Raw genomic sequence first — 25,178 nt, forward strand, 5'->3', positions numbered from 1 at the left:
TTCGGTGTTGGGCCCTGGAGGGTCGAGGTCGGTGCCAATGGGGCGCTCCGCACCAAGGAGACGCTCGGTGCCGCAGGGGAACACGCCGGTTCCGAGTCTAACCGAAGCACAGACTCCATAAGGATGGCCTTCAAACGTGCGTCTCTTTCCTTTTGCGTGAGGGGCTTGAAGGCCTTACAAATCCTGCACTTATCTCTTCTGTGCTGCTCTCTGAGGCAGAGGTTGTGAGGGTCACTCATGGGGAAAGCTTTCGCACATGCAGTGCAGGCTTTGAAGCCGGTTGAGCCAGGCATGGCCCACCCTGAAGCCCCTGAGGGCTACTATCTAAGTATTCTAACTAATTAATTACTTAACACTACTAAAACACTATACTTAACGATAACAGTCTACTTAAACAACAACAGTCTATGCACAAAGGGAACGCTACTTGCTGAAGCAAGAGGCAGACGTTCCAGCAACCGTCACAGGCAGAAAGAAGGAACTGAGGGTCCGCGGGGTCGGCTGCGCCCTATGTACCGTGGCATAAGCACGGTACTCCAGGGGGCGCCTGAGCCGACCCTACGGGGCTTGCAATCACCTATATTGGAATGGATATGAGCAATCACTTGAAGATAGAACTAAATCTTTGCATTGATATATAGAACAGTGCTTCTCTTTCAAGGGTCTCAGGTGCAAACACAAACTTCACAACACTCATGAGAAGCAGGTACTACAGCACGACTTACATATGCTTTACTAATGGGCAAGCTGTGTGTCAGATGGGGTGAGTGACCTTCTGAAGGTTACACAATAAGATAGTGACAGAACTGGAAAGGGAATTCACAAGACCTGATAATCAATCCTCTCTTCTAACTGTTTTACCATACACAACCTTTTGAAGTGACTTTGTAAATAGTCCAGTGTACATAAAACTCAAAGGGTTAATTTTTTACACACACTCACTTTTAGCAAGATGTCCACAATTCTTTGTTGATACTCCACTGCTTGCTTGTCATTCTTAAAGTCTTCAAAAGTCTGCATTAGAGAAGAGAATTTTTTCCACAATATTCTTTGGCAACTTGGGAAGCTTTTCAATATTATTCCCATAAACAAAAGCAAGTATGAGTAAGAGGCTTTCCTAAAAGGTTGCCAAGGATGCTTTCACACTTCTTGGGAGCATTTTTTCCTACCACTATCTTTCAGGAGCCAAATGCCTGCTTGATTTGTTTTCTTTTGTTGGCCTGCATAAGTGGCTCTAAGACACTTGATATTTTGGTGATAGAACACAGACAGACTGATTAGATAAGACAAGTGTAGTGGGAAGGGGAAGCAGTGAGGGCAAGAGAAAATATGAAGAAGAAAATGTTTACATCACAATATTATCCTGTTGAGGCACAAGCCTGAGTTTGTTATTTTTATTGCACCTGCAATTTTAGCAATGGCTTGACAAGAGAATGGCTAGCCCAGTGCACTACCACAGAGATTTTAAAGCCAGAAGTGACCATTATGTTCATCTAGTCCAACCTCCTTTACAATACAGGCCAGAGAATGTCACCAAGGGTACATATACTCAGAAGTTAAACACACACAGCTGGCCTGGACCAGCTGACTCAGGCTTGCTGAGCTTGGACTGTGGGGCTGTAAAATTGCTGTGTAGACGTGTGGGCTCAGGCTGGAGCCTGAGCTCTGGAACCCTGAGAATGGGAAGAGAGTCCTAAAACTCCAGCCCAAGCTGGAACATTTACACAGCAATTTTTAGCCCCACAGCCCAAGTCAGCTGTCCTGGTCCAGCCCTGACTGTGTGGCAGGTCTTTTATTCCAATATAGACGTACCCCAAGTGATTCATGCATCAAGCCAGTAACTTCTGTTTTAGCTAGTGCATGTCTTTTAGAAAGACAACTTAATAGGTCAATATAAGAGCTAGCTTTTTATTTTCCTTTTGCTGAACTTGAATTGTCTCTTACCAGTGCAAGAACATTAAGGAACTCTCTGGTATCAAAGTGCAGCAGCGTACGAATGTACGGGTAGACTTCTTCATCTGCAGATGCCTCAGCTGAGTGGAGGCGGATAAGAAATTCAAAGACCTGCAATGAATATTTATATAAATGTTGATAATTTCCCACAATTATTCTCAATTGTCAGTGGTTGAATGCCTGAATAGAGCGTTCTAAAACCTTCTAAATACAGGATTACTAGTTAATAGGACCATTTCTGCTTGAGTGTCCTAAGTAGTGTAGAATAAATGGAGCACAGAAGTCTGGTACTGAACTCCTTACACCAGCGGTTCTCAACCTTTTTTTCCCCCGAGTACCACTCGGGTCAGGTACAGTCAGGTCAAGTACCGCTTGACCTGACTGTACCTGGCCCGAGTGGAACTCGGTAAATAAGCGGGGGGAACACTTTTGGCGGCGGCGGGGTTGCATGGAGGGATCAATGCCCGCAGCCGAAACCCTGCCGCCGTTTGACCGTTTTAGGCGGCAGGGTGGGTGGGACTTTCGGCGGCGGCAAGCTTTCTCGGCGGCGGCAGGGGGGGGGATTCAGCGGCGGCGAGCTTCTGCGGCGGAGAGGGGGGGGATTCAGTGGTGGAATCGGTGGCAGGGTACGCCTCGCGTACCACCGAGCCGTCTTCCGCGTACCACCGGTGGTATGCGTACCACCGGTTGAGAACCGCTGCCTTACACCATTGTGAAAATTTACTTTGCAGCATAAACTCAACAAGCAAGCAATATCACTATACACAAAGTACTTTGGCTTAAAATATCAGTTTTAGAGTTGCAACAGTTAAGGCAAAAAAGGCCTTGGGTATGAACCAAGGTTTTTGCAATAGGGATACAGAGGAAGGGATGCTGAAGATTGTACTGCCAAGGCCTTTAATGTATCCATTACTATAGCAGAGAGCTTGTCTACATGGGGAAAAAGCCCACAGAAGTGCACACTAGACAGCATGCAACAGCTAACTTCCCATGAAGACAATCTTGCTGAGCACTAACAATGCCTTCACGTTAATTAGCTTGATACATTTTGGAAGTGTACTAAGATAAACTGCCCTTAGTGTGCAATAAGAGCATCCAAACAAGAAGATTTTGTGCAGTAGCTAGTGCACTTTAAATCCACACCCTAGTTTATTGAACATGAACTTCCCCATGTAGAGAAGTCCTGAATGACTTCAGTCTCTACTGTTGTCAATGAAGTATTATTCATGAGCACTACCATTCACTCACTATACACTGCGTACATGGTTAACCATACAGTGCCCCTAGACACTCAATTTATAACTGCACTTCACTTCAAGGATCTTAACAGGTCAGCTGTAATGAAAGCTCAAAACCAAGAATTTTTCCATCTTTAATTTCTATAGTCCTATGCTGCCTAACATCATTAAAATCTGTCTAGAGACAGACTCTGGACTGCATCATTTTCCATTTCTCAAGGAAGGAAGAGAAATATTAAGCTCAATGTCAGCCTTTTTCAATCAGTTGTGTGATAATCGATGGTGTGTTACAAATTCACAGGGCTGCAGATAATCAAGCTGCAGCACTTTTCTATCATAAACCTACCCAAGATAAAAAGTGGGTAAGACTACAAGGTGATCCCTCAACTCTTATCAAACATTCCTGCAATATCTGCTTCATTCCCTATGAACAGTATCCTTCCAAATTAATACCCACCTGGTTTTTAACCAAAGGAACCAGATCTTCAGGAATATCACCCAATGGATAAGCACGGCCTGCTAAACAGCAGCTGTGGGAAAAGAAAAAGAAGTTAGTTACTACAAAACATTGACCTATTACTTCCCAACCCTAAACAGATCTGAAGAGTGCCTCTGGGGTTTTTTTTGGAGCTGCCTAGTCTTCAGTACATATTTTTTTAAAATCAGTTCTTCATATCAAAGCACCAAATTGGCTAAGTATGTATCCCTAACAACGGTGCTGTTACACAAGGGAATCCCAGTGTTCTGCATAAACATAACCACTTAGTGCTGGACCATGGCACAGGAAACAGAGGCGGCACTGCGACACAGAGTGGAAACAAAGGATCCTTCAGACAACTATATTCTGGGCAGCATTTAGAGCAACGCCAAGTCTACTCTTTTCAGATTCACTAGAACCTTGGATGTGGCTTGCTCAGCTTCAAGAAGTGGGGACTGGCTATTAATCACTTGTGATGTGGTGTTCACCCCACACAAGGCCCTGAAGAATTAAAATGGCCAGGTGGGCCAATTAACTCCCCAGGCTGCACCTGGAGGAGGAGCCAAGAAGCAAGGAATTCATTGGAAGGAGGCTCAGCTGCAATGGCCTATATAAGCCAGGAAGCTGGCAAGAAGAGATAGCAGGGAAGGAGTCTGTAGTTACAACCTGGGAGAAAAGAGGTGTGTCTGGGGTTGGGGGTAAGTAGCCTACTCTCTGGGAGGAGGGCGTGTGGCTTGTCAAGCCCAGAGAAGGGGGGGAACCAGAAAAGTAGACAAGGCTCAGGGGAAAGCAGTGAGGTATTGGGTAGGTCAAACCTTGGCTGCCAATGAGAGGGCCACTGAGTTGGGACCTGGAGTAAAAGGTAGGCCAAGGTCACCCCTACCAACCGCAGATGGAGTGGCACTGGCATGGCCGAGAGCAGGAAGACTGCCTGAGCCATTTGTCAAGAGGGTCTTTTGATACCCCGGAAGAGGGGGAACATGTATGGTGACTGGGCTGAGTTGAGAAAAAAAGGCTATAGTTCCTGGAGCCAGTGGGGTCCACAGGACGACAGGAAAGATGCTGCTGGGTTGGGGTACAACAGAGGTCCGTAGGACAAGAGGACAACAGGGAAGACACTGCCAGAGGGTTGCCAAGCAGAGCTAATCCCCAGGATGGCCAGGGGAGAGCACCATGAGCAGTGTGTGGACCCTGTGAAACCACTATTGGCCAATAATCTCAGAATGGCATTGGTCACAGAGGCATAGAGTTTAGGCCAGAATGGACCACCAGTTCATCTAGTCTGACCTCCTGTATATCATAGACCACAAGCACCACCCCACACTTGCACCAATAACTGAAATTAGACTGAAGTATTACAGCCCATAGGACACTAAACTATTCTTATTAGACCTGAAGTGCATGGCTTTGCACTTGCACTTGTACTACTGAACGGAATTTCACCCCATTTAGGTCACATCTTCAAGGTCATCCAGACTCTCCTGAACAATATTCCGATCCTCCTCTGTATTGACTATGCCTCCCAACTTTGTATTATCATAGATGGTCAATAGAGGAAACAATTTATTACAAGCAGAACCACCTACAGAATATAGAATTCGAAGGGTTAAAATATGGATTTCTAGGCTACAAAGCTCTGGGGCAGGGGAGCGCCCTGTTCCATTTCATGTGGAAGGAGACATTACCACCAAATCGCTAATATAGGAAGTTAAAGACAGTATGCTAAGCAGAAGCGTGAGCTAGGAGCACCCAAATTCTAATCCCACATGTGCCACTTGGTGTGTGGCCATGAGTCGCTTCATTTCTCTGCTTCCATTAAATCCTTTATAAAATGTAGATATTAATACCTTTCATAGATTTTAATGCCAGAGGGGACTATGATGATAATATATTCTGACCTCCTGCATGACACCAAATACCACCAACCATGCATCACAGGGGTATTGGGAGGATTAGGGTCTGTACAGCAATTTCAACATGTAAATGCATTTTAAGTGTCATATATAAATACTATGGAGGTATCTTACCTTATATACACAAGGAGCTTGTTCCCCATAACCACCTGCTCATCTAAGAACAGAGAAAAGAAGTCTTGTCATCTTTTATCCAAATAACTAGACACAACTGTATAGGGATCTAATCTTTATTTACTGAAGGGAAAATCTCAATTACTTGAGCATTCATTGTTACTCACAACGGAACTGGTGTCAATACAGTCTTACAGAATTTTTCTATTCACCATAACTTTACATATTTGCAGCATGTTTGTGTATGAAAGGATAGAACTATCTGAAGACAGTTTAAAGAAGAAAGTACTTAAGATGTACTTATAGCCTGTGCAAAATGTGGAGTCCTAAATAGGGACACAATCCTCTCCCCTCCTCCCTAAATTAGAAGTGATCAAAGACCACTTAAACGTATGATCAAAGACACTAGAAATGTCAAAACAGTATAAAAGTTGTAAGAACTTAAAAGGAAAGCATTCTGTACCTGTGAGAGACTTCCCAGCACTAAGTGGAGAAGCAATGACTTTGAACAATTTCTGCAACAGTGAAGAGAGAAAAGTTTATTATTGTTTATAATTGTTATACATCACATAATTTTTAAATGCCAATAAGATGGTCAGTAATACACAAACAAGTTGAGTCAGTCTCTGCCCCAAAGAGCTTAGAGCCTAAAAGGAAGGCAAAGCTAGAAAAAGTGTCCAAGAACATGAAGTAATCCATGACAAGAACAAAACAATGCCTGGTTTTATAACCTAGATTGTTAAGAAGGTATCTCCCAAAGAAAGGACAAGCTCTAATTTATCACTACATTTTACAGCAAAAGAAAGCACAGAAAGAAAGGCTTATGGCAAAGGTTCCTTAAATGTACTAGTGCCAGGGAAGCATTTTCTCCATCTGCTAATCCTGCAATGATCTACAAGAGAGCAACCTTGGTCAAATGAACTTTCCTAGGTCTGTTAGATCAAAACTCCCCTCTAGTGATACTTAGCTGCTTCCCAGGAATCTAGAGTGTACATGGCTGCTCTATCAAGCAATGAGTCTGGGGAGCCAGAGGCAAGATAAGCAATCATACCAGGGAGCACTGCTGATCAGCCTTGCTCCCCCAGCCTCTGATTCCTGCCTTCATGGCTCCCAGTCCTGCTGCCCAGCCAGCCCTCGCCCAGCAAGCCTCCTAACCACCTAGAATCATAGAATCATAGTTTGAAGGGACCTCAGGAGGTCATCTAGTCCAATCGCCAGCTCAAAGCAGGACTAACCTCAGCTAAATCATCCCAGCCAGGGCTTTGTCAAGCCACAGCTTAAAAACCTCTAAGGATGGAGATTCCACCACCTCCCTAGGTAACCCATTCCAGTGCTTCACCACCCTCCTAGTGAAAAGCTTTTTCCTAATATCCAAGCTAGACCTCCCCCAGTGCAACTTCAGACCATTGCTCCTTGTTCTGTCATCTACTATCATTGAGAACAGCCTAGCTCCATCTTCCCTGGAACCCTCTTTCACGTAGTTAAAGGATGCTATCATATCCCCCCTCATTCTTCTCTTCTGCAGACTAAACAAGCCTAGTTCCCCCAGCCTCTCCTCATAAGTCTTGTGCTCCAGCCCCCTAATCATTTTTGTTGCCCTCTTCTGGACTCTCTCCAACTTGTCCACATCTTTTTTTGTAGTGGACAATACTCCAAATGCAGCCTCACCAATGCCGAATAGAGGGGAATAATCACTTTCCTCGATCTGCTGGCAATGTTCCTACTAACGCAGCCCAATATGCTATTAGCCTTCTTGGCAACCAGGGCACACTACTGACAGCTTATCATCCACTGTAACCCCCAGGTCCTTTTTTGCAGAACTGCTGTCTAGCCCTTTGGTCCCCAGTCTGTAGCTGTGCATGGGATTCTTCCTTCCTAAGTGGAGGACTCTGCACTTATCTTTGTTGAACCTCATTAGATTTCTTTTGGCCCAATCCTCCAATTTGTCTAGGTCACTCTGTATCCTATCCCTACCTTCCAGGGTATCTACCACTCCCCCTAGCTTAGTGTCATCTGCAAACTTGCTGAGGGTGCAATCTACCCCATCCTCCAGATCATTAATGAAGATGTTGAACAAAACCGGCCCCAGAACCGACCCCTGGGGCACTCCGCTTGTGACTGGCTGCCAGCTAGACATAGAGCCATTTATCACTATTCGTTGAGCCCTATGCTCTAGCCAGTTCTCTATCCATTGTATAGTCCATTCATCCAATCCATACTTCTTTAACTTGCTGATAAGAATACTGTGGGAGACTATCAAAAACTTTGCTAAAGTCAAGGTATATCACGTCTACTGCTTTCCCCACATCCACAGAGCCAGTCACTTCTTCATAGAAGGCAATCAGGTTGGTCAGGCATTACTTGCCCTTAGTGAATCCATGTTGGCTGTTCCTGATCACCTTCCTCTCTTCCAAGTGCCTTAAAATGGATTCCTTGAGGACCTGCTTCATGATTTTTCCAGGGATTGAGGTGAGGCTGACCTGGATTTGACCTGTAGTTCCTTGGATCCTCTTTCTTCCCTTTCTTGAAGATGGGCACTATATTTGCCTTTTTCCAATCATCAGGGACCTCCCCCAATTGCCATGAGTTTTCAAAGATAATAGCCAATGGCTCTGAAATCACATCAGCCAACTCCCTCAGCACCCTGGGATGCATTGCATCTGGCCCCATGGACTTGTGTATGTCCAATCTTTCTAAATAGTCCTGAACCTGTTCCTTCAGCACTGAGGGATGTTCACCTCCTCCCCATTTTGTACTGCCCAGTGCAGTAGTCTGGGAACTGACCTTGTCTGTGAAGACAGAAGCAAAAAAGGCATTGAATACCTCAGCTTTCTCCACATCCTCGATCACTAGGTTGCCTCCCCCATTCTGTAAGGGGCCCACACTTTCCCTAATCTTCCTCTTGTTAGTAACATACCTGTAGAAACCTCTTTTGTTCCCCTTCACGTTCCTTGCTAGCTGCAACTCTAATTGCGCTTTGGCCTTCCTGATTTCATTCCTACATGTTCGAGCAGTGTTTTTATAATCCTCCCTAGTCATCTGACCAAGCTTCCACTTCTTGTAAGCTTCTTTTTGGTGTTTAAGCTCACCAAAGACTTCTTTGTTAAGCCAAGCTGGGCGCCTACCACATTTGCTATTTTTTCTGCACATCAGGATGGTTTGTTCCTGTGCCCTCAATAAGGTTTCTTTAAAATACAGCCAGCTCTCTTGGATTCCTTTCCCCCTCATATTAGCCTCCCAGGGGATCCTGTCCATCAGCTCCTTGAGGGAGTCAAAGTCTGCTTTTCTGAAGTCCATGGTCCATATCCTGCTGTTCTCCTTTCTTCGTTTTGTCAGGATCCTTCTCTATTGCCACGAGCTTTCAAAAATAATAGCCAATGACTCTGAAATCACATCAGCCAACTCCCTCAGCACCCTTGGATGCATTGCATCTGGCCCCATAGACTTGTGTATGTCCAATCTTTCTAAATAGTCTTGAACCTGTTCCTTCAGTAGTCAGAGACATGTGGTCCCTATCTGTACTTCAAATGTGGTACACGAGTTCCCTGTGCCACAGACTGGAATATCTTGCAAGCACTGTCTGTTTGGCCACACCTTCACCCTAGATTTCTCTCCTACTGCTCAGCACCAAGGGATAAGAGGAGGTATGGACTGACTCTCTCTCCACTGTCTTTCTCTACCACGAACACAGTCATGATCCAAAGCATACATGAAGGAAGACAAGTAGCGGAATACAGATAGGGACTACTACACATTTTGAAGATCCTCAAGTTACAGGTAAGTATAATCTCTACTTATTTGAGTGCTAATCCTTATGTGTATTCTACAGGTAGGTGAGTGGCAAGTAGTGGTCAAGCAGGAAGAGGGTGCGAGGATGCAGACAATGTACATGTCTAACACTGAAATTCCAAACCCTGCATCAGCAGAAAAGGCTTGGACCAAAACGTAATGCTTGTGAAAGTATGATTGAAAATCCAAATTGCAACCTTACAAACATCCAGCATAGGCACATCGAAGAGATGCTACTGATGTTGAACTACGTAACTCCCATTCATGCTCAGGTAGCCACCTTCTCAGCTGTGCTGCCACCACTAAAAAGACCTTCATGAAAACCGTAAAGTGGTCTAATTTTATGAGGTTAAGATGTCCCTCAGAAAAACCAGGCCCAAAAGTAGAGTGTTCATCAGGAAGGTGACAATATCTCTCAGGGTAGTATATGTCTGTCCTGGAGTATGAGGATCCAGGTTATCGGTTCTGGCAGATCCAGTGCCATGACAGACTTAGTGGTTGGCATATCCTTACAGAACAAAGCCAGTACCATTGGCAAAAAAGAGTTACTTCTGGAGCTCTTGGTCAGTACTGAGGGATGTCAATTTTTTGGCTTGCTAGAGGGTCACAGTTGGTTTCAATGGCGATACCAAGCCTAGTTCTGTTTGACCCTGTTCCTGCACACTTTCCTTTCGAGAGGCTTAGGCAGATCTAAATCCTTGGGTTCTTGCACATGAAGACTCACCCAATTTGGAACGAGTCAGAAAGAGACCCCTTCTCCTAGAAGCAGATAGAGGAGGAATTTGTTTTTATATCTATGAGAACGTCCCTTACTCTCATGAAAAGCTCAAGACAACGAGTTGAGATTTATCTGCTCCAGCCTCTGCTCCACAGCTTGTGTTCAATGACAGGCTGCTTGATGACTGTGACTAATATGAGAGGGAGGGAGGGGGTCTCTCCGGCCTGGAACTGACTGCAGCCTCAGGGCTTTCTCTGAGGTACTTCCTCAATCGGCACTCCCTTCCCTCTTAGGTCCTGGGCGGGAAGGTGTGACAGACACTACACGTGGCAGAAATAAACGCCTACCCAAGACAGTGCTCCTGGTTCTCATTAACCAAGAAGGGGCAAGAAGAGGAGATGCAGTTTTTAAGCCACGTGTTTCTGAGCATAGCTTTAGTCCCAAAAGCGGGGGTGGAGGGAGAAGAAAGGGTCCTGGGGTGGGGAAAACTAAGCTACACTAACTATAAGAATACTACACAAATGCTAACAAACTATACACTTATCTTTACACAGATGAAGACAATGCAAGAATAGCTCTGGACACAGAAGATTCTGACTTAGGCTATGAAACAACTAAAGAGGTTATCAGTCCACACTTCCCCTTATTGCTTTGGTGCTGAGCATGAGGAGATCCAGGGTGCAGGTGAGGACCAATGCACAAAAGTTGAAAGATTTTTCCAGTCTCAGGTGCATGTTAGGCACGCATACACATAGTGGAATACACATAAGGAGCAGCATTTGAAGAAGAACAGTGGAATCCATCCAGTTGTCTTCAGCCATATAACTCTACTAGGTCCTACCATAGAAGACATGCCTAGTATAGATAGCCTGTACCCCAACACTGGAAATAAAACCTGCAACTATGCAGAGGCTGCTCCAGTTGTAGTTCTGACCACCACCACCACTACCACACACGTACATTCAAACACTAGGTACTTCCAACAGACAAAAGACAGCGCATAGAGCAGGGTGGCTAGAGAAAGAAATTCATTCTCGCACCTGCTGACACTTGATTGTGCAGAATATGAGATGCTATCATTGTTCATTACATTCCATTGTCAGTATGGCCATCAGCAACAAGGAGATGAAGCAGCCCATACTGCAACATGCATTCTGTTTAGCCCTTACTTATTGTGTTGCCCTTATTTCACTTGTGTTGCATTTGGTTTTTTTGTACTTGTTTTGTTTTATATTGTAACAGACGTTAGTTCTGCCAATGTTTGCTGGTCTGACACACAGCAGAGCTCTGGTACCTTACAGACATTTTATTTAACACTTAAATCTAAGAAAGGCATTTGATTAAGTTTCACAGAAGAGTCAGAGAAATGTGAAAAATGCACACTAGATACAGTAGGAGAGAGGAGCAAAAGGTGAATTTGCATACATTGTACACTAGCTATCAACAGAACTCCCTTCCTCAAAATCATAGGGAAGAACAAGCAGCACGCATCAAATCGCCAGACAAGTAAATGATTAGTGCTTTACAAATTGACCCTCAGATAAAACTGAATGGTGAATTCACAGATCAATATCTCACCGCAGTCTGAAAAATTAAACAGATAGATTGAAACAATCCCCCCCCCCCCCCCCCAAAAAAAAATCCTATGAAAGATGCAGGGAGAAACAAAAGGATATGGATGGATTGAAGGGTGATATTAGATACCACAAGCATAGGTCATCACTAGTCTTCCTACCTCCATTGGACTAATAAAGTCATTCATTCCACTGTTGTACACGTAGATCATGGCATCAAACAGATGATTTTCCCAGCATAGGAGAACTACCTGCATGGGAACAAAGCAGATTTCCTCAGATTCTTGTACAACATAGCCTAATAGCTTCCATTAGCCCATCAGTTTCTCTTCCTGTATTTGCTCAAAGACAGCTCTGACCATGGCATTCATCCTAGCCAGCTGCTGGAAAACAGTGGGGTTGGAGGGAGGGTGGGGGGAAATGGGCCTGCAAAGTTACACAAGTGAGAACTGCCCATATTCAGAACTCTGCCAAGCCACTGAGGAAGGGGGGATGTGCAGGCGAGGAGGGAAAGACAGAGATCTGGCTTATGGCTGTACACCACACACCTGAAATCTAGAAGTCCATGGCCTGTCTGAGGTACTGCAATGAGAAATCCAGGTCTTCCTAATTCCTCACTGCCTTGACCTTTGGAGCTAGGGACCCAAGAGGTCAGCTCTCCAAATGTCATGGCTTTTGATGATTTAGTCAGTTGTTCTGTCACCATGCCACCAGCCAGCCCCAACCAGTGGTGCCCAGCTGTCCAGCCTAAAGGTTGACTATATTATTTCAAGACAGTCAAGGGGCAATAGTTCATACACTGAGGATTCCCTGCTCTGGTCCACTCCTTTTGCATTATTCAGGTGGCAAAAAGGGACCCGCCCCTTGCTTGGAACATCCAGCAGCCGTAGTCAGTATATTTGACTCCAATGTCCTGGTGCGGGGGACATATTAGGAATAAAGCATGCTTAGACTCTTAACTAGTCCCAACTAGTTTATAGCACTCTATAGGCACATACTAAACCATCAAAAGTTAGCGCAGCCTGGACATTGCTCTAACTTGTACCAGGGCAGAGAATCATAAGGAAGTGACTGGTGGTTGAGTCCCAGCTTTTTCCCCCTGCTGGGCTGTCCTGGAGGCTGTGAGGATGAAGGGAAACATCCTTTGCTATGGGTTCCCCCTAGGCCAAAACAGAGACAGTTCAGCTCCTACACTGCTCCCCCTGGGGCTCCAACGGCCTAGCAGGGAAACAGACATCGGAGCTGCCAGAGCTACCCTTCTCGCTGCCATGCATCAGGTCAGTGGGAGAGCTACTGTGCAGAAGGGATAGTAGCCACTGGTGCTTTCAGCTCACATCAGAGCAGCTCCTGGAGCTACAGGGAAGGCATGCAGGTGATCATGGTCCCTACCACCTCCCTGTAGCCATGGCCCAGCTCAAATGCTTCAGCTGAAAAAAGAAACAGAGGCTATAGTGCACAGAGCATATTTTCTTCTTAACTCAGTCACCCTTGAGAGCAACTCTGTGGTCCCCCAGGCCACAAATTGGGCACAAAAGCCCTAAACAATGCATACATTAAAGAAATTTAATTAAATTAGTTAGATTAAAAGGGTGTGGTTTCTCTTAAAATGTTGCTGTTCTCTGGGTTAAAATCTATCTTCAGTTACTGACTGAAGACAATGGTGGTGTTTAAGTAGAATAAGGTCTGAGTTTAGCCTCCACAACTTTTATTACTGGTGATGTTGGGGAAGGAGGAAAGAACACAACTTGACTTCCCAAATCCAGGTGGAGTTTGCTGGGCCAGCAGATACAAAAAGAGAGACGATTATATATATAGGATGCTGCCTTGTACAGTGGCTGCTTCCTGTGCAGATGAAGTCCATGAACAGATTCATAGATTCCAAGTCCAGAAAGAAAAAAATTACTATCCTGTTCCGTAGCTCTCGTTCCTGAAGATGTGTTGCACATGCCATTCCAATTCAGGTGTGTGCATGCTCAGTGCACCAGAATCAGATTTTTCCCTTAGTGATATTCATCAGGACGGCTCATGCAATCTCTGCTGCCTCATGCTGCTGTGCGATGGTATAAAGGGCAAAGCCACCTCTGATGGAATTCCCTCAGTTCCTTCCAACCCGGAAGACACTGATATGGAGAGGGAGGGTGGGTCAGGAAATGGACATGTGCAACATCTCACAGAAGAACAGCTATATAGCTGGTTAGTAACTCTCTTCTTTCAGTGACTGCACATGTCCATTTCACTTCAGGTGACACACAAGCAGTTCAACCTGGAGATGGGTTTTGGAGTCCACCTGAACAATGACTGAAGGACTATTCAAACCTGGCCTCATCTGTAGAATGCTGAGATGAGTATAATGCATTGTAAAGGTGTGTACGAAACCAAGTTGCAATCCTACAAATGTCTTTTATAGGTACTAGAACCAGTCAAGCTACAGAGATGGCTTGAGACCTTGTAGACTGTGCTACCACAGTGTCTTGAAGGCTTATATTAGCAGTGTCATAGCAGACAAATGCAGAAGCAAATCTAGGACAAGATTCTCTGGGTTGAAACCAGGCCTTTTATCCTGTCTGCAACTGACACAAACAGCTGGGAGGATGAGCTAAACATCCTAGTTCTGTTAAAGTAAAAAGCTAAAATCCAAGGTATGGTGTTTCTCTTCATTCTTATGAGAATGGGGCTTAGGAAAGAAAGTTGGTAAGTATATTGCCTGACTGAGGTGAAATTTCAAAACTACTTCAGACAAAAATTTTGGATGCAGACATAAGAATATTTTGTCCCTATAAAAGATTTTGTAGGGAGGGGAGTGACAGAGAGAGGGCCATTTGTGGTTCACTACGCTGGGTCAGCAAGTCGGGTCAGGCCTGACTCACTACACCTAACAAACACTGCTGTTGTAATTTGTATTGAAAAAGGTATCATGCAAGATATCATTGGAAAACTAAACTCACTGATCATTAATATTCTTCAGTGATGTATGTAACAGCTATGTGCAAAGAGTTATGGATGTGTGTTAGAATTAGGTTCTTAAAATGTATTTGGTAAGTAACGCATAAAAACAGTCTGCCTTAGACAAAGGAATGTGTATTTGTTTGTCTCACCAGCCTGGTCAAAAGCCAGAGACAATGAAGATACATTTAAACAAAAGGTAAATAAAGCCATCAACCTAGCAAGGGGAGGAGATAGCCTGTTGTGGGGATTTGAACCTCAAATGATAAGCAATTGAATCAATTGATTCTATACAATATTACTGTATTATAAAAGTGTATCAAGTCTTTAATGAACACTAATGACACATTAGTGATTAATTCTATTATGAAAATGTATGTCTTAATTCTATATGACAAATTATGGATATTTTAAAGTCTGTGACCAAACAGGTAGAAACAGGTTTTTCCCCCAGACAGGACGGAAGGCAGCTATCTACCTGTTTCCAATGAAATTAAGCAAGATGTGACCAAAAACAAGGGAAGTCTCATTTACATACAAATCAGCTGGGGGATGGAAAGCCCATAGGCAAGGAAGGCCAGCATGCAGTCATCCTAAATCCGAGGACAAAACAATGAGTTTGGGAAGATATAAGGAGAGAGAAGTTATCATGGCACAAGAAATCAGAGTTCTTGCAAGCTGAGAAAGATGGGTCCTTCAGCCAAGAGGGCTGAAGTCTCTTGGAATTGAATATATGTGAGAAATCTGCTTTGTCAAAGATCTTCCATCTAAGATAAGGGAAAGAGCACCCTGTACTTCTGTGGAAAATCCTGACAGAGTGAAAGTCAGCCAAGGCTAGAAAAGAGAGAAATATGGCAAGAAATCTACTTGAACAAAGATTGTAGCTCATTTAGCTAGGTCTTAGCTATTAGTAAGGGTATTTTTATTTTTATTTGCTTATAACCATTTCTGACTTTATCCCTTATATTTGAACTCCCTTAAAAACCTCTCTTTAGTTAAATGAACTTATTTTATTTTTATTATAAATCAATCCAATACTGTGTGTGACTTTAAATGATTAAAGAGAAAAGCACAGTAGCTTGTTACTTTAACTGGCTTTAAAGGACCAATGGACTTATTATTCCACTGAATGTTCCAGGAGAGGGCTGGATTTTTCAGGGCAGACACTTTTGGAGAAATTCAGGACTGGGTGTGTGTTAGGGTCCCTTGGCTAGTAGTAAACAAGGCTGATGGAGACCAGAGTGTGACTGTGATGTAACAAGCAAGCTGCTGGAGTCAGAGTTGATGAACCAGGACTGCTCAACACAGACACTCAGTGCATGCTTGTATTCTGACTGGTAGCATCCAGACAGGGAGCTACAGCAGCAGAGCAAGTGCTCAGGGTTACAAGACAAGCTATGACAACCTCACATGGGTTTGATTTGCACCCCAAAATGTGACAGAGGGACAGCTACCAACATTCATAATTCCACCACTCTTCTCGCAGAGGTAATAGCGATGAAAAATGCTATTTTCATGGATAGATGAAGTAAAGAGCAGGCAGCCATCCGTGGAAAGAGTGGACCCACCAACACTGTTAGTCCCAGAGAGGAAAAGGATCCACAACTTGGAGCTACAACCTGTCCAGACCCATTAACAACATGATTTGACATGGGATTTTAAAAGACTGAGTGGACAGCAATTCAAGAGTAGAAAGTAGAGATAGCTGCCAGGTGAACCCAGGTGGCACTAATGGATAGGCCTTGCTGTTTCAGGTGGAACAAGTAATCGAAAACATTTTGGATAGAGGTCCAGGCTGGTAAAACACCTCTCTTTTGAAAACAATTATGAGCCAAAAATCAGCTGGAAGGAAGAATTTAATCAGAAAAATGTAAGTGATAATTGGGAATCTTTTAAGAATGCCTTATAAGAGGCCCAAAAAGTCATAACCAAGGAAGAAGGCTGTGCTGGTTAAAAGACCAACCTTGTTTAAAGGGGAAGTAAAGGCAGCTATAAAAAAATATAATATTTAACAAATGGAATAAAGGGGAAGTTGATAGTAATTAATATAAATCAGAAGTTAGGAATGGCAGAAAATTGATTCCTAGATTTTAAGGCCAGAAAACAAGGTTACTTACCAGTAACTATTGTTCTTCGAGATGTGTTGCTCATATCCATTCCAATGTAGGTGTGTGCGCGCCCAGTGCACAGATTCCCGGAACTTTTTCCCTAGCAAGCCCCGCATGGCCAGCTCAGGCGCCCCCTGGAGTGCCGCGCTCATATCGCGGTATAAAGGGCACTGCTGGCTCCGCGGGTCCCCAGTCCCTTCTTTCTGCCAACTCCGACAGTGGGGACGGGGGGTGGGTTTGGAATGGATATGAGCAACACATCTCGAAGAACAACAGTTACTGGTAAGTAACCTTGTTTTCTATCTTCGAGTGATTGCTCATATGCATTCCAATGTAGGTGATTGAGTAGCCATACCTTGGAGGAGGGTAGGAGTTATTGGTGACCTGCTCTTGACAGCACGGCTCTGCCGAACCCCGCATCTTCCCTCGCCTGTTCCACGATGGCGTAGTGCGACATGAGCGTATGGACTGACGACCAGGTCGCTGCTCTGCAGATGTCGTGCAGGGGAACCCGCTCCAGAAAGGCTGCGGAAGAGGCCTGGGCCCTAGTGGAGTGTGCTCTTACCGCACCTGGGAGGGGTACCCCTGCCTGCTCATAGCATGCTCTAATGCAGGCAGTAATCCAGTTGGAGATTCGCTGGGTGGAGACAAGTGAGCCCTTCATCCTATCCGCCACAGCTACGAAGAGCTGTGTCGATTTCCGAAAAGGCTTGGTCCGTTCGATATAGAAGGCCAGGGCTCGCCTGACATCCAGCGAATGTCCTCTCCTTTTCTCCTCCGACCCATGGGGTTTTGGAAAGAACACAGGAAGGAAAATGTCCTGGTTACAGTGGAACTGAGAGACCACCTTAGGCATAAAAGCCGGGTGAGGTCGCAGCCGGACCTTATCCTTATAAAAAACCGTGTAGGGGGGCTCCGAGGTTAACGCCCTCAGTTCGGAGACCCTTCTGGCCGAGGTAATAGCCACTAGGAAGGCTACCTTCCACGATAAGAGGAGAAGGGAGCATGTGGCTAGGGGCTCAAAGGGGTGACCCATCAGTCCGTTGAGGACCAAGTTGAGGTCCCAGGGTGGCACCGGGTCCCGCACCTGAGGGAAAGTCCTCTCCACCCCTTTTAGGAACCTCACCGACATTGGGTGAGAGAAAAGGGAGCGGCCCTCCATGGGTTGGTGGAAGGCCGAAATGGCCGCTCGGTGTACCTTGAGGGAGGCCAAAGCCAGACCCTGCAGTTTAAGCTGCAGTAAGTACTCCAAGATAGCCTGTATAGGTGAGAGGCTTGGGTGTAACCCTCTCGCTTCTGCCCACCCCGAAAACCTCCGCCACTTAGCTTTATATGTTACTTGCGTGGACGGCTTCCTGCTGCCCAGGAGGACCTGTTGAACCTGTATGGAACAGGCTCTCTCTCCCTCCGTCAGCCACAGAGTCTCCAGGCGGTGAGGTGGAGGGAGTCCAGGTCGGGGTGCAACAATCTCCCATGGTCCTGGGAGATTAGGTCGCATCGTCTGGGTAGCAGAATCGGTTCGGTGATGGAGAGGTCGAGCAGCATGCTGTACCAGTGCTGTCTCGGCCACGCTGGGGCGATCAGGATGATGTTCGCCCTGTCCCTCTTGATTTTGAGGAGGACTTGGGGCAGGAGCGGGACGGGGGGAATGCATACATCAAGTCCCCTGTCCAGGGTATTAAGAAGGCATCGGACAGAGAGCCCGGCTCGCGACCCCTGAGCGAGCAAAACCTCAGGCATTTCCTGTTCCCGGCTGTAGCGAACAGGTCTAGACGGGGAGTACCCCACCGTTGGAAGATGAAACCCACTATGTCCTGGTGTAAGGACCATTCGTGGCGGGGAGAAAAGGATCTGCTGAGGCGGTCCGCCTCGCTGTTTCGTACCCCCGGGAGGTGAGAGGCAGATAAATGAAACCCGTGCCTCACCGCAAAGTCCCATAGGCGAATAGCTTCCTGGCAGAGAGCCGAGGAGCGTGCCCCCCCCGCCTGTTCACATAGAACATGGCTGCCGTATTGTCTGTGAGGACTTGGACTACCCTGCCCTTCAGGAATTGAAGGAAGACCTTGCAGGCCAACCGGACCGCTCTGAGCTCGCGTACATTGATGTGCAGAGCTCTCTCCTCCGGTGACCAAAGCCCTTGGGTGCCCTGGTTGTGAGAAATGTGGACTCCCCATCCCCGATCGGATGCATCCGTGATGAGCGTCACAGATGGGATAAACTCTCTGAAGGGAACGCCCGTCATCACTTCCCTCGGGTCCCTCCACCAATCGAGGGACGACAGCACCTGTGGGGGAACCAGGACCATTCTAGTCAGAGAATGCCTGTGCGGTACGTACACCGAAGCCAACCACCTCTGGAGAGGTCTAAGCCTCAATCGTGCCAGTCTTACTACGTATGTAGAAGCTGCCATATGTCCCAACAGCTGCAGGCAATGCCTGGCTGTCGTCATGGGGGACAGGTGGAGATTAGATATGATGGCTGCCATTGCCTCAAATCTCGTTTGAGGGAGGAAGGCTCTGGCTTGTACCGCATCCAACTTGGCTCCAATAAACTCTATACATTGCACCGGAGTGAGTGTGGACTTTTGCTCATTAATAAGCAACCCCAGTCTAGTGCACAACTCGCGTGTGAGGAGCAGACTATGTCTCACATGAGAACTTGACTTCCCCCTGATCAACCAATCATCCAAGTAAGGGAAGATTTGAATGCCGCTACGGCGCAGGTGGGCTACCACCACGGCCATACATTTAGTAAAAACCCTGGGTGCTGAGGAGAGCCCAAAGGGTAGGGACCGAAATTGATAATGGCATCCCGCTACCACAAACCTCAAAAACAGCCTATGGGCAGGCAATATTGAGATGCGAAAGTATGCATCCTTTAAATCAAGCGCAGCATACCAATCCCCTGGGTCAAGGACCGGAATGATTGCGGCGAGGGAGACCATACAAAACTTAATACGCCTAATATACTTATTCAGGCGACGTAGATCCAGAATGGGTCTAAGGCCTCCCTTCGCCTTGGGGATTAAGAAATATCTGGAGTAAAATCCCCGGCCCTCTTCGGCCACTGGGACTTCCTCCACCGCCCCCAGCATGAGGAGCAACTCAATCTCCTGTACTAGGAGTTGAACCGAGGCCGGATCCCCAATGGGGGACAGCCTAGGAGGGGTGTTGGGGGGGGGAGGCTGTGAGCTGGAAGGTGTACCCCTTGGCAATCACCTCCAGGACCCACCGGTCTGTAGTAATGGCTTCCCACTCTGTAAGAAAGGGGCGAAGCCTAACCGCAAACGGCCGGTCAAGATCCCAGACAGAAGGAATGGTACCACCCTCCTGCTCTGGGTCAAAATCGTTTATTAGAATTACCCCCTTTAGCTGGCCCCCCGCAGAGGACCCCTGACGGCCTCCTCTGCTGGGACCGCGGTATCGCTCACGACCTCTCCTCTGCTGGGCGGGTCGAGGAGCCGGCCTGGGCAGGGGTGGTGGTGGCCTCTGGGCCTGAGGTCTGGACTGCTGTCTGGAGGCCTGGGGGGTATACAACCCGAGGGACTTCAGGGTGGCCCGAGAGTCCTTGAGTGCCTGTAGTTTGTCGTCTGTCTTCTCCGAAAACAGACCCAGGCCATCAAACGGCAAGTCCTGAATGGCCTGTTGAACCTCTTGGGTGAGGCCAGACGCTTGAAGCCACGAGCAGCGGCGCATCACGACCGCCGAGGCCATTGCTCTACTGGCGGTGTCCGCCGCGTCGCTAGCCGACTGTAGTGCAGCGGCTGCCACCGCGGCCCCCTCCTGGAGTACTGTGGAGAAATCCGCCTCCTGGTCGGGGGGTAGCTGGGATGCAAACCTCTGCATTGAGGCCCACAGGTTCTTATTGTACTTCCCAAACAGGGCCTGGTGGTTGGCTACTCTAAACTGCAGCGCCGCAGTAGAGTAGATTTTTCTCCCAAATAAATCCAGCTTACGGCCCTCCTTATCCTTGGGAGTGTTACCCTGGTTCCCCTGACGGTCCCTCTGGTTGGCAGCGTCGACCACGAGGGAGCTTGGCGCGGGCTGGTTATAGAGGAACTCAAACGGTTCCTTGGGGACATAATACTTCCGTTCCACCCCCTTGGAAGTGGAGGGCAGAGAGGAAGGGGTCTGCCAGAGCTTCCTCGCGATTTTCATGACATTGTCATGTACTGGCAAGGTCGCCCGTGATGGCCCCACAGAGCTCGAGGGCCCAAAGAGGGGGTCCTCCTCCTCAGACATGAGTTTAAACTCCATGCCCAAGTTCTCAGCAGCCCTCTTTAGGAGGTCTTGGTGGGCCCTGAAATCAAACAGGGGGCCCTTACGATCCCTGGCTGCTGCCTCGTCTGGCGACAAGGAGGAAGAGAGGGGCAGGGGTGTAGTGGAGGGTCCCTCCCCTGGGTCCGAATCCTCCGAATCCCGCTCTTGAATCTTAGGGGGAAGGGGTACTGGGGGGGCCACCACAGATTGCAGCGACACTGAGCCTTGGGGCATAGGGGCATTCCAGGGTCCCCAATACGGCCACTGCCAAGGCCCCTGGGTCCACCCGGGGGCTTGCAGAGAAGGCTGATGCCTCACAGCCTTCGTGTCGCCGGAGCCTCCCGTACGTCGCTTATGTCGCCGACGTATGGAGCGGTCCAACGAGGACGACGGGGATCGGTGCCGACGTCTGCGGTGCCGGTGATATGAGGAGGTCGGGGACGACGACGACGATGTAGCGGACCTGCCCCTGCGGCGAGAGGACTTGCGATGCCGCTTACCCCCTCGGGACCGAGAGTGGTGCCGACGACGGCGACGCTGGGAGGACTCCGGTCGCCCCGCTGTCGGTGCCGGGCCCATCGGTGTCTCCAGATGAGAGCCACTGCCTCTCGAGACGGCCGACGATGACCGGGATCGGTGCCGGGACGGGCTCCGCACCGAAGACTGCGAGCCCGAATCCGGTCCCTGCCGAGGTCAGAGCTGGACCGACGGCTCCGGCGATGGACTCGGGACCACCCACGGTGCCGCGGTGCCGAGTCGCTCGACGACCTAGAGTCGGAGCTCGGAGGGGAGCCGGCGCTCTCCACCCTCCGTGACCATCTGGAAGGAGACTTGGAGTGGGAACGTCTCCAACCACCGAGACCACCCAGCGCGGGTTTGCCTCAAGACGCGGGTCCCGTCTCCCTCGGCCGAGGGGGGGACGGAGGCGTAGGCATGGCCATGAAGGCTCGTGCCGCAGTAAACGCCTCCGGCGTCAACGGCCCTTGCGGGTGCACTCCCCCACCCCCAGGAGTCGGGGGAGGCAACCCGCGCGGAGACCCCGGTGCCGGAGTAGACTCTACGGCCCTTGGCTGGGGCGTCTCCATACTCCCTCCGCCCTGCGAGGGCCGGGGGGAGTCCTTAGGTGCGGCCAGGGGCCGTGCCGACTTCTTCGGCCCCTTTGCGGCTCCTGCGGTGCCGAAAGCGGTGCCGGTGGGGGGGCGCTCCGCATCGACGACACACTCGGTGCCGATGGAGACCGGGACGGCTCAGAAGCTGGACGGAGCGCCGACTCCATGAGAATCGCTTTTAGCCTCGCGTCCCGTTCTTTTTGAGTGCGAGGCTTAAAGGACTTGCAGATTCTACACTTGTCTCGACGGTGTTCTTCGCCAAGGCACCGGAGACAGCCGTCATGCGGGTCACTAATAGGAAAGGCTTTAGTGCACAAAACACAGTTCTTAAAGCCTGTGGAACCCGGCATGACTCCCAGTAGAAAGGACCCCGTCCGGGGTTCTAACTTATCACTATAACTATAAACTAACTAACTCTATAACAACTATATAACAACAAACTTTGAAAACAGTCAAACAACTAGGGAATGAGCTACTTGCACGCAGCAAGAGGCGATAGTTCCAGCAACCGTCACAGGCGGAAAGAAGGGACTGGGGACCCGCGGAGCCAGCAGTGCCCTTTATACCGCGATATGAGCGCGGCACTCCAGGGGGCGCCTGAGCTGGCCATGCGGGGCTTGCTAGGGAAAAAGTTCCGGGAATCTGTGCACTGGGCGCGCACACACCTACATTGGAATGCATATGAGCAATCACTCGAAGATAGAAGGGAACATTGTGATCATCTAGTCAGACCTTTGGGAGAGCACAGACCATAGAACTTCCCAAAAATAATTCCTAGAGCAGATCTTTTTGAAAACCATTCCATCTTGATTTAAAAACTGTCAGTACTGCAGAATCCACCACAACCTGTGGTCAATTGATGAGGTAAGCAAAGGGAGAGAAGGAGAAATCTATAGCCAGCACGGTTAGGGACAACAAGGAATTTTTAAAAACATATTAGGAATAAAAAGAATCTTGATAATGCTATTGGTCCATTATTGGATAGAAATGGTAGCATTATCAATAATAATAAAGGCAGAAAAGGTAGAAGTGTTCCATAAATATTTTGGTTCTCTATTTTGGGAGGGGGTGGGTGGGAGGGGGGAGATAGACAGATTATATAGTCTCATCATATGGTAATGCCACTCTTTCCATTCCAGGAGTATCTCTGGAGAATGTTATAAGTTACTAAAGTTAGACACTTAAATCAGCAGGTCCAGATAAACTTGCATCCAAGAGTTTTAAAAGACCTGGCTGAGGAGCTCGCTGAGCAGTTAATGTTGATTTTCAATAAGTCTTGGAGCACTACGAAAGTTCCAGGAGACTGAAAGAAAGCTAATGTGATTTTTTTTAAAGGGTGACCTAGCTAATTTTCAGCCTGTCAACCTGACATTGGTCCCTGGAAAGACAATGGAGCTGTGATATGGGACTTGATTAATAAAGAATTAAAGGAGGGTAAAGTAATTAATAGAAATCAACATAGGTCTATAGAAAATAGATCCTGTCAAACTAACTTTTTTTTAAATGGAGATTAAAAATTTGATAAAGATAATAGACTTCACCAAGGTATTTAACTTGATACCATACAACATTTTGATTAAAAAACTAAAACGATATAAAATTGACATCGCATACATTAAGTAGATTAAAAACTTGATAATTGAGAGGTCTCAAAATGTAATTGTAAATGGGGAATCATTACCATAGATGCACGGTAATATTGGTCTAACCCTATAGCAAATATGATAGCCTGTCAGAAAAAACATGGGTGGGAGAAACTGGCCCCTAACTAACTGGTACTCTGTTCCTGACAAGGCAGTCAAACAGGCAGCTTAGAAATTCCTGGTTGTCTAGAAGAACCTGCCACAGAAGAAAAAACTGAGGAAGTCTCCTCTGATTTTTCCCTTTTCCTGCAGTAGTCAGGCTGTCTAGACATGACAAGCGAGTATCATTGGTACGACTGAGGGCAGAAATGTTTCATTTCAGGGAAAGAAGTGTAAATGTCCAATGATTTCAGTGTGGCCCTCAAGTCTTTGAGCTATGAATCTTCTCACCAGTCTGGCGAGAGAAGAGTGGAGGACCCCTCAAAGAAGACATTCTGGATCGTCTGCTGGACCTCCTGCAGGAGACCCAAAGACTGAAACCATGATGAACATCTGTGCATCTCTTCTGCTGATTTCATCACTCTGGCTGCCAAATTTACCTCACCTAATGCACCCTGGAGAGAGGTCCTAGCTAACAGTTAGCCCTCTACCAAGATGGCCTGGAACGCCTGCTGGGCACTCTCTGGCAATTTGTTCGCAAACTTCAGGACATGGCCCCAGAGTGAAAAATTGTATCTGGCCAACCAGGCTTGCTAGTTAGATGCAATAAACCTTTCTACCAAAAATGTCCAGTCTCTTTGCTTTGTTATCCTTCGGGAGAAGAAGGAGGCCATCCCTAATGCGCTCTTTTGTTTACTGCCAAGACAAGCAAGGAATCCAACAGATGGGTGTAGAAATGTTCATAGTCCTGAGAAAGGACAAAGTACCTTCACTTGGCTTGCTTGGCAGTCAGCAGCAGAGATAATGGTATTTCTCATAACAATCTTGTGGGATCCAAAATGACTTCATTTATTGGCAGAGCACTTGGGAAGGTCCTACTGATGCCAGTAGTTCCACCAGCATACAGGAACTTTCTTGCACTTCCTCAACTTAAATGTCAAGAGAGGAAGCAACCCTCTTTATCAACTCCTGGCAGGCTATATAAGTCACCCTGAAAAGGCAAGGACACTCCTGACACTACATCCTCATCAGGTGATGAGGAAGAGCAGCACAAGGTAGTTGAGATGGAGCCTCCTGCATGGAAATTTATGTGGGTTCTGGCATATAAGGCTGCCCCTGCTCAGTAGTGAGGGAACATCCTGAGCCTCCTCATGGAAACTAATCTGTCATCCACTTGGGGATCTAGAGGGAGGAGGAACCTAGTAGTGGTGGAAAAATCCCATGGATTCCAATATAGCTA

At 47.3% G+C, this 25,178-nt stretch overlaps 1 protein-coding gene across 4 annotated transcripts in view; it reads right to left on the reverse strand.

Annotated features, from left to right (window-relative positions):
- The window catches only part of VPS8 (VPS8 subunit of CORVET complex), a 223,567-nt gene that overhangs the window by 103,700 nt on the left and 94,689 nt on the right, over positions 1 to 25,178 (reverse strand). For all 4 annotated transcript variants that reach the window (XM_067538775.1, XM_067538776.1, XM_067538774.1 and 1 more), the window contains 6 exons: positions 11,939 to 12,028; positions 6,160 to 6,211; positions 5,697 to 5,739; positions 3,649 to 3,721; positions 1,945 to 2,064; positions 943 to 1,014 (listed from right to left, as the gene is read on the reverse strand). In XM_067538775.1, the coding sequence (XP_067394876.1) occupies positions 943 to 1,014; positions 1,945 to 2,064; positions 3,649 to 3,721; positions 5,697 to 5,739; positions 6,160 to 6,211; positions 11,939 to 12,028 (450 nt within the window). The remainder of the gene's footprint in view (positions 1 to 942; positions 1,015 to 1,944; positions 2,065 to 3,648; positions 3,722 to 5,696; positions 5,740 to 6,159; positions 6,212 to 11,938; positions 12,029 to 25,178) is intronic.

Source organism: Emydura macquarii, unplaced genomic scaffold (genome assembly GCF_026122565.2).
Source record: "Emydura macquarii macquarii isolate MOO-44397 ecotype Brisbane River unplaced genomic scaffold, CSIRO-AGI_Emac_v2 contig_499, whole genome shotgun sequence".
Lineage (NCBI taxonomy): Eukaryota > Metazoa > Chordata > Testudines > Chelidae > Emydura > Emydura macquarii.